This window comes from Suillus bovinus (genome assembly GCF_016758785.1).
Source record: "Suillus bovinus strain UH-Sbo-P2 chromosome Unknown EDB93scaffold_8, whole genome shotgun sequence".
NCBI lineage: Eukaryota > Fungi > Basidiomycota > Agaricomycetes > Boletales > Suillaceae > Suillus > Suillus bovinus.
In genome coordinates, this window is record NW_024542064.1 from 71,898 (window position 1) to 82,885 (window position 10,988).

Consider the following 10,988-nt stretch of genomic DNA (forward strand, 5'->3'; position numbering starts at 1 on the left):
CTGTCACTTGATTTCCAAATATCCTACCTGTCTCACGGAGCGCTTCGATCCATACTACCATCTGGTTATCCGTCGCTTCACAGAAGCATGTGGGTGTTTCCCACCAACAATTGTGTATGCAGGGGGGCGTCCCCGGGCCACTTGCTAGTCCTCGGACACTGCATATGGACGTCTGTATGTCATCAATATGGTGCCCAGTATGTGCCTCGGCGAACGACGAAATGGATTGGATTGCCGCAGACTGACAAAGGGGTCAAGGCCGCATCCAATAGGCGCAGATTTACGGCGCAGGGCTAGAACTTGGATGTATAAATTTCCGCAATAATTACATACACCAACGATTTGATGTTAAATCTGATGGCGGGTGAATTGTGGTCTTGTCATCAAGGCCGGGTTGTTGATTCGAAAACGTGAGCATGAGCAACTGCTGCCGACTTATGAGGTGAGGGCACGTGGAGATCAAGGACGTGGCACGACAGGCGCTTGCGACCGTACGTCGTGTTGGACTAGCAAGATTTCAGATATTAACGCTTACTGTTCAGAATGTTGTCTAGAAATTTCTGCTGAGTGCCGGAGAGGATCTGGCTCACATACCAAACGAGGGATTCGTCCAACAAACCCGTCCTTAGAATTGATAACTTATTGTCAGTGAGGATTAGTACTTGGCACGCAATGAGTACTGTTGTGACTCCACAGACATGATTCCTTGTTGTCCCCTACAATTGAACAATCTACCCTACTCCCCAGCGTATACGGACTTGCATGACTGACTGAATACAGTGATTGCTGTGTTTAAGACTCAAGTGCAGGTTGCAATTCAGCAGTGATGAGTAAGTAATACATAGGAACTGATCGGTGTTGAGTTATAACCGTCTCCCCGACACTCGCAGAGACAACAAACTCAGAATCGAAATTCGTAATTGGGAGTCAGGGGATCCTTTGTGCCGTATAAGAAAAATGTATTAGGATGCTGGTGTGTATGTGATTGCGATGGGAATAGTGCAAAGTAGCAAAAATGAAGTGCAAAGTAGCTGTACAATGATGGATGACATGGAATAAACAAACCGTAAACATATGCTTGAAAATAAAGAGGACACGGGTGAGACGTGGTGAAAAAGCTCCTTCCAGGACTCGAGGGCGAATACTAGTGTTTTGGTCGTTTCACATCACCGCCGGCGCTAACATCAAGATTTGCCAGAGGTCTTCGAGTTCCGTTGGGGTTTCCAGCGACTGATTGTTGTTGCTGGGTCAGGCCAAGGCCTTGTAAAGGTTTGGATGACAATGAACACGTTCTATAATTCAGGGATGAGTCTAGGGTTGGTCATATGCCAATAGTATCAAGAATTACATACTGGGTGGTGTCGGCTTTACGTTTCAGGCTCGAAATATTAGACGAGCTGGAAGTAGAACCCGTTGTCCAGTTTGGAGGTTGAGGTGGCCCCACCGGTCTGGGTTGATTCTGTCTTTCATGTGAGCAATAACCAGTCTCAGAGGGAGAGTGTACCTACCATGCCCGGAGGAAAATGGAACCCTCCCATGGATGGCGTACCACGCCTAGTTTCTGAAGTGGAAGCAGATGCAGTGGAGCTTGATTCGCGTGTTTTCGGAGGTGCTGCAGGTACACCTACTGCATCATCGAGTCTATGACGTACAGAATTTGCAGCCGATGGACCGGGTTGGAAACGTGGCGCGTTCGAGTGAGAAAAACGAGAAATTCCTGGAGCAGTCACTTCGCCTCTTCCAGAGCTAGAGATCTCTTGGCCATGCACCGAGTTTCCCTGGGGAGGCTTTGAGGATTCTCGAGGATTCCCAGATGCAACGGCGTCCCCCTGGTCAGATGTTACGTCTGAGACACTCACTCCGCCCATGCCCTCTTCGAAGTCGATCGGTCTCCCTAAATCACCATCTCCAAGGTCAACGTTGGCGTAGAATTCGTCGTCTTCTGAGTCAATACTGTATGACGTCTCGTCAGCCACTGGTAGTCCAATCTCGTCCGCTGACGGCGGTTCTGCAGCAGGTTCAGTGAAAGACACACGTCGTTGCTCAGGCTGAACAAGTGGTGATGGGGCAGTTTGCCTATACTGTCCGCGATTCGTATTCCCCGCTCGTTGAACTGGTGTATGGATAGGAGTGTTCAGGCCGTTGGTAGTACCTTGACAATTCCAAGATGCTTGGTCGTTACAGATTGGGGTCGCGCTCGTGGACGTGGAGCCACTTGCACCCGAAGCCATCTCCTGTCGTAAGTGTCGGGGGATATATGCGATCGGAGTCTCTGCGCCCTGAAGTGGCTCAGACTTGACCGCAACCCTGTTCGCTTTTACATCTGGAGTAATCGCAGGGGTTTGTGGTGCTGTTTGCACTGAAGCAGGTGCAGCCATTGGAATACTGCTTGCTATATTAGGTTTTGTGTCGTCAAACTCTGGACGGCGATATAGCTCGGACTTGTCAAATTTTGCCTTGCCAAAATTCTTATATCAGCTCTAGTTGGTTCCCGGCACTGCGAGAGGTACTAACAGGTGGCACTTTCATCTTCGTGATCTCTTGGGTATATGACTTATCGTATAAACAATTTCCAAGGAGTGATCCGAAGTTGCGAAGTGCTCGCTTCACTGCATCGGTCACAGCTTCCTTCTTACTCTAACAAAATACAATGAATGAATGGAATTGTCAAATGAATAGATCTTACTTTATCGATCGCTTGGGCTTTTCCCTTCGCATTCTCTGCCGTTCCATATCCCACATCTTCGTGAAACACACCACATCTAAGTGTGACACGGACAATGCAAGAAATACCAACGTTACATCTCTTGGATTCCTCATTGTAGTCCATGTAGTCGGTAGTCATATTGACAATTTGGGAACTCCATCCATTAAACCCAAACACCTCGTTTGCGATGTTAATGATTTTCCACCCTTCCGCATACGTGAGCTTAGGTCCACCTCCAGGACCAGGTCTCTGTGAGATGTACTCCGGCCCAAGCTTCTTGTTTAGCTTGGCCTGAAGCGTAGCGATCTTGATGGCCGTATCATCGGACATATCCATAGAAATTGAGTGATCGGCGAAAGAGTTGGTTGATGTAAAGCTGCCATGCATCGACGCATCGAACGACATCGCACCGCTGGTGATAACCCTTGACTGCGGCCGACCGAATCCTGGTGCTAGCCGTTGCATTGACGTATTATATGAATCCAAGAGGTAGCCGCTAAAGGCTCCAGCCATCAAGAAAAGAACGATATTATGGGCGGATGGTAGACGGGCTAAGCCTCACTGGTAACGTCACGGTGACGAAAAGAAGATCAGTTAAACGCAATTAAACGCGCTGCCAGGACCAAACTGACACAAACAGATTGACGCATTGTTAGTGCACGTGATAGGCTCAATGACGCTCACGTGCCATTTATGGCTTACATAATATTTTGAACCTTAATATACAGCCACTGTGTTGAATGTTGCGCCTGAACAGTTGTATATTTTTCTCTGAAACTTCAAATATGCAATTTGAACACATATCAATTGATACGAAAAATGCAACGGAATTTTTACAAAGTGTTGTAAAAGCATGGTACAATAATATTTCTTCAGTTTCGCGTCTCAGGATAACCCATTTTTGGAAAGAGAAACTAAATTAAGTTTTTCCTTCAACTTTTCACTTAGACTGGCGGTCACCAATCCAACTTCCAATGTCTGCTCTGCAAGCCGTCAAACGGTTTCGAATACGGGAGCTGGGACCTACTGCTCTACAAAGTCCCGCTCTCGTGAAACCAGCTCCCAAAACCAAATTATATCCTAGCTCGGCATCCTCATCGCGCAACAAGGTTCCAGTTGCTAGCATAGAGAATCCATTTATCCCAAAGCTCAACCCAAAGACAGGCAGATGGGCACCACCAAAGTACTCCCTGCGCCAACAGGCTTCTCTTATCAAGAAAGCTCGCGAATCTGGCACGCTTGGGTTTCTGCCTCCTGGCCCTAAAATTTCGGTAGTAGAAATTGCTGCTGCTGCTGCTGCTGTTTCTGGGCAGGCTATTGTTCCAGGTTCCTCGGCTTCAGTAAAACCTCGAGTTCTAAATGCTGTTGCACCGTGGATGCGCCAAATAGAATGGACAGGTGAAGTGAAGGAGAAGAAAGTTCTTGGTGCGGAAGTTGGGAACAGATTGTATGCAGGGAAGAAGCGAATGTTCAAGGGGCACAAGTGGCAGCGTATTGCAGAGAAGAGGGAGAAACAGAGGGCGTTACTCATGCGCAGTATGCCCAAGCGTATCAGAGAGTATAAGCAGGTATGGTTTCTACGGTCACTTTCACTGCGATGTTTGACATGTTGCTCTAGTATTACAAGAGGCGACGTCCACACCCTCTCAAACCTCCCCGCACCGCTAAGAATGCGAAGCTTCCGTTCTAGAATTTTTATTTATTTACTGGCCATTAGAGTTGTCTTCTGGCCTATAGTACACACGTGCTGCTGCAGCTCAAGCGATCGAATTTATGCTAGTGCTGATCACATCCTGCGGCGGTGACAACTATAGTAACATGCCAGCGGAGGGAGCACACACGATCATGAAACTAATCGAGCGCGCGCTACATAAATACTTACCCCCACCAGGAAAACGGGCCGCTAGTTGACAGGTGGTTTAATGCGAGAGGTCCGGTCAATATGGACCGGCCGGATCAAGAAGACATGCTCTTGATGTACTCGGGAGTCGGCACTGACTCAAGTCGGTTGATTCAGTGGAAGTAGCGGACTATTAATACGGGCTTCTGGATTCCTGACGACCCTACAAGTCTGAGGTCCATACTTCTTTCTTCCAAGCGCCAACAGAATGCACGTTGACCATTATGAACACTGCGACAGAAGACAAGATGGTCTTGTCATTGAATGCGTCAGTGAGAGAGATCTGCTCATTCCGCTGGACGAAGACTCCGAAGCTCAAGAGAGAAGGCTCTTGAGAAAATTAGATAAGAGGATTCTGCCAATACTATGCCTCCTTTACTTATTTGCTTGTGAGCTCGATCTTCTATGCCCTCGCTGATTTGGGCTGCAAACCAATCAAGTGGTCTGACCTTTGAATTTCGCAGACCTTGATCGGTCAAACCTGGGCAATGCTCGATTACAGGGTTTGCCCGGAGATGTTCTCAGTGGAGATCCCACTGGGGTACTATTTGATTGGGTCAATTCTGCCTTCTTTTTCACTTATGTGAGTTTCCAATCTTTTGGATTTTTTGGTCGCATGCCAACTACTACCGACAACATGGCTCATAGATACTTTTGCAAATTCCATTCACGGTCCTTTCGAAGTATTACAGTCCACGCATATGGATTGGCTGCTCTGCTGTCCTCTGGGGGATATGTTCCACATCGATGGTCTGAGAACTCTATAATCCATATTCCTTTGTTTGATGACACGTTACCTACTCAGGCAGCAGCACATAGTTTCACTGGCCTGATGATTGCTCGACTTGGACTAGGAACGTTCGAAGCAGCATTCGGAGGTGTTGTTGTATTATACTTTTGTGAGTTGTGGTTGTAGAAATTTGGTGTATGATCGCTGGATTTGATGTTTTTAATAGCTTTCTACTATACCAAGGCCGAGTGCGGTACTCGCATCGCATACTGGTTCGGGTTTGCAGCCGTCGCAGGGGCATTTGGGGGGCTCGTCGCTTACGGGATACAACATGTCAAGGTGTCGATTGCCAACTGGAGGTTGCTTTTTCTGTTCGAGGTATGCTCATCAGATGAAATGTAGGTCATGCCATTGATGTTATGCCCTCCAGGGCACGCCGACAATACTTCTAGGTGTACTCTGTCTATTCATACTTCCAGACCGTCCGGAGTCCACGCAGTTTCTTACTGCAGCGGAGCGTAAAATCGCAATTAGTCGTATGAACAGAGGGACAAGTGGTGACTTTGGTGCAGTTGTCCGTCGAAGTAATGTCCACAAAATTCATGCAAGCACAAGGTTCTGACCGATGAATAGGTCACGTCATCGCGGCTTTCCAGGACTGGAGGGCAAGCCTTGCATCTGCGTTTCTACGGCCCGATATCTGATATAAGCTGTAGATCTACGTAGCTGGAGTAATTTACTTTGGCCACAACTGTGCTTTGGCATCGTTGTCGGCCTTCTTGCCAACTATCATTGGTACCATGGGGCATGGTAAGACTATCATTTCTGTCGTCATCAAACTATTTGGCTCAAATTCACATTAGAAAATGCCATGGCTCAATTGATGACAGTGCCGCCATATGCTTTAGCTGGTTTTGTGCTCATGGTTACGTCCTATTCATCCGACAGGCTACAGATTAGGGGACCCTTACTTGTCTGTACCAGTACAATTGGTGGTCTGGGTTATATGTGAACCAGGTTGTTATTTGCGCACAGGATGCAAACGCTGATCTGGATTCTGCTCTAGGATATTACTTGGCGCTACTCATCGGCAAGATGTGCGCTATGGCGCAACATTCCTTATCACTAGCGGAACCTATTCAAGCATCGGCTTGATGAACGCTTGGTGTTCGTCTAATTTTCTATATGTCTACTGTTCAATTATCTTTTTCCACTCAACAGATAACCATAATCTCGGCTCTGAAACAAAGAGAGCCGCTGGCATCCCTCTCTATGGTGCTATTGGGCAAATCGGAGGCATTCTGGGATCCCATATCTACCCCTTGACCGAGGGCCCCGCCTACACGTTAGTCCTTCCATCTTTCCACATCTTACCTAACTCACGGCATTTTAGGAATGGATTCACTGGTAATGTGATAGTCATACCGTAACTTCCTGTCACATTGACGAACTGATCTCAGTTTCTGCGTCCCTGCTCTTTTTGGCTGCACTATGTTCACTCTTGTTGAGTGTAAGCCCAGATGTCCTTTTGTGATCACCTGGACTCATCACTGTCATAAGGTTTCCTTCTGTTTGGACAACATGCGACGAGATCAGCAGTACGGCAAGCCAGATCCAGATGATATAGTAGATACGTCGGAGCTTGCAGACAAGGTAAGTCGTTTAATTGAAAGACAAATTTTATTTGTTCCCATCAATCAACAGGCTCCTGGATTCCGATACATTCCATAGCGGCTAAGTAATCGTGTACGAATAATCAGTCCAAATACTATTATACCGTTAAGTCCTGCATTAAAATACGACAGACATCAAAATCAGTTACTCACAATCTTGGACTTGAATCAAAAGAGCTACCGGAGTCATGTAGTTCTCAAAATTCTTATTCTTTCAGCTGAGAATGAACCGATTAGTATACCATAATTCCTTTCTATTGAGATGCGGTCGTTAGTCTTCAACTTCCAGGCCACTGCTCCTTGTGTGCTTTGATATTGATCGTAAGTTGGATTATATGCACAATCCCCTGCAATCCCCATGATCATTGATTGGGTGCCAATTCCACCGTTGGGACAATAAGCAACAATCGAGGCATCCAAAAAGGCATGGATCTTCCATACTACGCCCTGCCCAAAATTCTGCAGTAAAAATTGAGCACCCTTCATTTCGCTTTGTCACTAGTCTACATTTCTATGGAGTCGAAAGTTCAATACTGATTCCAATACCATATCATGGTCTGCAACAAACTGAATATTCAGTAGTGAGGCGCAACACATAACATTGAAGAGTGTGTGGAGAATTTTGAGGCCGACGGTAATGCGAAGCAAACATCAAGCGTATAGGGGCGAGTAAGGTTCGTAAAGTCGTAAATCCAGGTCACAAACGAGAGAAGAATGTGGTGGCAGGTAACAAAAGCGTATCGGATGGCTAGAATAATCGTAGACAAAAAGATTTGGACAGTAAAAGTGAAGCACACGGTAATGGTGGAAGGAGAGTGATTGGTCTGAATGTATCCCTAGAAGTGTGTAGTGCACGATATGGCGCAGATGCGGATATGAAAATTTGGAATGAAGATGAGAATAGAAGCTAATGTGCTAGAGGTTAAGCAGACGATCCGTTATTTGCCGCCAGCCTGAAGGAGGAGAGCCTTTTCCTTGAGAACAGAAGGGTAGCTATTCATAAGATGAGCTAGAGCTCGGAGATCATCTTGATCGAGTAGGCCAATGGTAAGTTTAGGCTGAAAGAAGAAGTGTTCAGTCGCACGAGCAGCACCGATGAAGCCAAAACTTACTGCGCCTTTGATACCAAACGCCTTGATAGCTCGATACCTGAATTGAATTGATCGCAATGTTAGATTTCCGTAGAGCTGAGGATGCCACTACCGACGTACAACTTATCGCCGAGCTGTTGCTTCTGTGCTTGTATTGGCTTATCCATAAGGCTGTCGATAAATTCATCTGTGGTTTTGACGACTAACGGATCTACTTTCGGCAGAGGTAGGCCGGTTGCTGACGATGAATTTGCGAGCTTAATAATCTCGGCAGCAGGTAAACGTGCCAGAGATGCGATCGTATGTGACGAAGATGATTCGGGTGTGACTGGTACGGGGGACGACGCGGCAGAGGGACCCTTAGACGACAATGCAGGAGTCTTGGGAGAGCTCTCAGTGGTTGCAACTATCTTCTTCATCTGAGGCGTTACCGGGACGGGCTGTGCAGGAGCAGATTGGATAGACTGGGTATCCGGCTTCTGCTGTTCTTCATCTCCATCATCACTATCCAGGACCATTTTCGCGTCTGCTATTTTTGCTCGCAGAACATCAGTGTTGAACAGACACAGGGCACGCTCGCGCTTGGGAAGACTCATAAGAAGTTCGACGAGGTCGGCCTGCCTGGATGATTCAAGTTTGCTTACAGCCACTGCCATGCGGTCTTTCTCAGAAATAGGTGGCACCGAGCCAGAGGGAGAGGAAGTGCGTGGAGGTGTGGACAGGGACGCTGAGATTGAAATAGGGGTAGATGGATGCTCCGGCGCCGAGGCAGTAGCATTCAGAGCGCTGGGGTCGAGTACACGCGAATCTTGAGAGTTCGAAGGCGAGGGCGACTTCATAGGTGAGGGTGTGCTGGCAGGCTTGAGCAAATTACGGGCAGTAGCAAGTTGTTCGGCGAATTTGGCAGGATCTTGCATACCGGTGACGGCTTCGCTCAGAGACAATGATACCAAGGATTCGACAACCGCTTCAACCTCATTGGCGGGTACAGTGTCACTCGCCTTCACTCGCCGACTAAGTTCACCTGTGAGAACTTCTTTCCTTACCACAGGTGACAGCGCGGCAAGATCATCGTAGCGCATAGGCAAGTTAAGAGTACCGGAAAGAGCAGCCTGTATACATATCAGTATGCATTTTGGGTGCTGAGGAAGGACAGAGATATTACATTATAATAGCTGCCTGAGCCTCGCCTGCCTCTGTCCGGACGGTCAATATGACCCATAACGGGCGAGCCGAGAACAGAAGGAGCACGGCGTGGACTAGAGAAGCCAATGTAGCTTTCGCCAGCTTCACTAGCAGTGGGACTTGTTGCTCCGCTTGCACTTCTAGGATGTCCGTTATGGCCAAACCGCTGGGCGAGTTTCTCCTGTCGTAACTGTTTTGGTTCATGGAGTCTGACAACGAGCTGTTTTGTGCCTAGAACGACACCGTTCATACCGTGCATAGCAGCGGAAGCTAGATTGACATGCAATTAATAATTACCAATGTCGAGCAAATAGTAATATTATACCTGCGTCGGGAGTCTGGAAGGAAACGAATCCAAAGCCACGACTCTCGCCATTCTCGTTCCGCATCACGCGAGCACTGTTCCGATCATTAGGGCGTTTTTCATCAGAAAAGAGATGGCCCATACCTGACAATCTGACCAAACTATAATTTCATGTAGCGTAAGACGAATAATTTAGTGCAAGAAAGTAAAATATCAATACCTGACGGAAATGGGCGAAAAGACCGTTGGAGTTTATTTCAGGATCTAAATTCTGCACCCGATGATAAGCACCTTCATAACAGTAACGTCATGAAATGCCGACCTTGCAGAATAGATTGCAAGGGTCTATTAGACCACTGTGACTACTGGAGCCGGGTCCCGATAATGGGGCAAGTTGCACTTGCTGGCCCGGGCCATGAACAAATATGGGAGCTCTTGCAGCAGGGTATGGACTCACTCGGGGAGGCGAGTACTGATGTTTGGTTAGTGAGCCCGATCAAATAATGATAATATTAAGAAACAAACTTGAGGATAGGGGAATACAGATCCTGATGGGACAAATGTTGGGGCATGAGCGCTGAACTCAGAGACAGTACCACTGGTACGTCGCGCCTGGTATACTGTTACAGCAATGTTTTGTCCTTCAACGTCAGCACAGTGCATAGCTTCTTCTGCAATTTGTGCATCCTCTTCACGCCAGAACTCGACAACTCCGGTATCGCTTCCAAATCCAGTCTGTGTCCGAGTAGATGCAAGAGCGCCAAATGGTCGGAATAAATCATAAAGCTGAAAATCAGTGAAGCCAACCGGAAGATGCTTGACAAGACGTGGTAGAGCGGATGGAGGGGGGAGTGGTGTCGGCGGGGTGGTTGGTGGATATGGAGATAGGACCAAAAACACGGAAGGTTGCAAACCCTGAATTGGACGCGACTGCAGGGTGGCGAGAGCCTTCTCCGCTATGAGAATTAACAGTTAAGTTAGAAAGATTAAAATGAACGTGCAAATCAGGCACAACCTTTCTCAAGGTACTTGAATTCTATGGTTCCTGAAAGAGGGCGATTGCTGCCATCACGTACAATGTTGGGTCTGAATGGAGCACATGGCTGGAAAGTCATTGCAAGATTTTCATCAGTGACATAAGGAGGAAGATTGGAGATATAGAGCAAAGGTTCGTGAAGATATGGATGAGGTTGGGGAACCTCGGTATCCTGCAAAGTCGGAGAAGAATATCCAGTAGCCATCTTGATTATCGGTATAAGATGACTACTCCGAGTCGATTCTATGTTCAATATATGATTCTTCTATCAGTCTATTTTGATCTGATGGTAAAAACTTACGCAGTTAATGGGCGAATCAACGACCTTGGGTCAACAACTCGAAGTGGTCACCGCAATGCCT

The 10,988-nt window shown here is 47.3% G+C and overlaps 4 protein-coding genes across 4 annotated transcripts; 2 read left to right on the top strand and 2 right to left on the bottom strand.

Annotated features, from left to right (window-relative positions):
• Window positions 1–1,184: 1,184 nt before the first annotated feature.
• EDB93DRAFT_1246923 (Rad52/22 family double-strand break repair protein-domain-containing protein) lies at window positions 1,185–3,220 on the bottom strand (the record flags this gene model as incomplete). Its single annotated transcript, XM_041452514.1, has 5 exons — window positions 1,185–1,292; window positions 1,349–1,459; window positions 1,509–2,456; window positions 2,515–2,637; window positions 2,687–3,220. The coding sequence occupies 5 exons, from the start codon at window positions 3,218–3,220 to the stop codon at window positions 1,185–1,187; spliced, it is 1,824 nt and encodes a 607-aa protein (XP_041311070.1).
• Window positions 3,221–3,681: 461 nt separating this feature from the next.
• EDB93DRAFT_1101175 (uncharacterized protein) lies at window positions 3,682–4,397 on the top strand (the record flags this gene model as incomplete). The annotated part of the gene is made up of 2 exons (XM_041447074.1): window positions 3,682–4,275; window positions 4,326–4,397. 2 exons carry the CDS (start codon window positions 3,682–3,684, stop codon window positions 4,395–4,397), a joined length of 666 nt encoding a protein of 221 aa, XP_041311071.1.
• Window positions 4,398–4,815: 418 nt separating this feature from the next.
• Window positions 4,816–7,068, top strand: EDB93DRAFT_1238656 (major facilitator superfamily domain-containing protein; the record flags this gene model as incomplete). The annotated part of the gene is made up of 14 exons (XM_041451550.1): window positions 4,816–4,996; window positions 5,072–5,190; window positions 5,256–5,357; window positions 5,413–5,506; window positions 5,564–5,715; window positions 5,768–5,921; window positions 5,971–6,002; window positions 6,054–6,147; window positions 6,201–6,345; window positions 6,404–6,504; window positions 6,559–6,682; window positions 6,757–6,847; window positions 6,898–6,990; window positions 7,042–7,068. 14 exons carry the CDS (start codon window positions 4,816–4,818, stop codon window positions 7,066–7,068), a joined length of 1,509 nt encoding a protein of 502 aa, XP_041311072.1.
• A 407-nt stretch (window positions 7,069–7,475) lies between these two features.
• EDB93DRAFT_1125272 (uncharacterized protein) lies at window positions 7,476–10,988 on the bottom strand. Its single transcript, XM_041448711.1, has 11 exons — window positions 10,928–10,988; window positions 10,606–10,869; window positions 10,116–10,546; window positions 9,913–10,062; window positions 9,811–9,861; window positions 9,735–9,751; window positions 9,612–9,685; window positions 9,267–9,556; window positions 8,222–9,213; window positions 8,123–8,159; window positions 7,476–8,068 (listed from the first exon to the last, which is right to left on the bottom strand). The coding sequence occupies exons 2-11, from the start codon at window positions 10,829–10,831 to the stop codon at window positions 7,949–7,951; spliced, it is 2,388 nt and encodes a 795-aa protein (XP_041311073.1). The 5' UTR covers window positions 10,832–10,869; window positions 10,928–10,988; the 3' UTR covers window positions 7,476–7,948.

What these genes read in the sequence shown, in the direction of transcription:
- EDB93DRAFT_1125272 (XM_041448711.1), bottom strand. Translation starts at nt 10,831, where the DNA reads ATGGCTACTGGATATTCTTCTCCGACTTTGCAGGATACCGAGGTTCCC. An exon ending in CTTGCAATCTATTCTGCAAG is followed by an intron (nt 9,862 to 9,912) that starts GTCGGCATTTCA and finishes CATCGGGTGCAG; the next exon opens with AATTTAGATCCTGAAATAAA. An exon ending in CAACAGCTCGGCGATAAGTT is followed by an intron (nt 8,160 to 8,221) that starts GTACGTCGGTAG and finishes AATTCAATTCAG; the next exon opens with GTATCGAGCTATCAAGGCGT.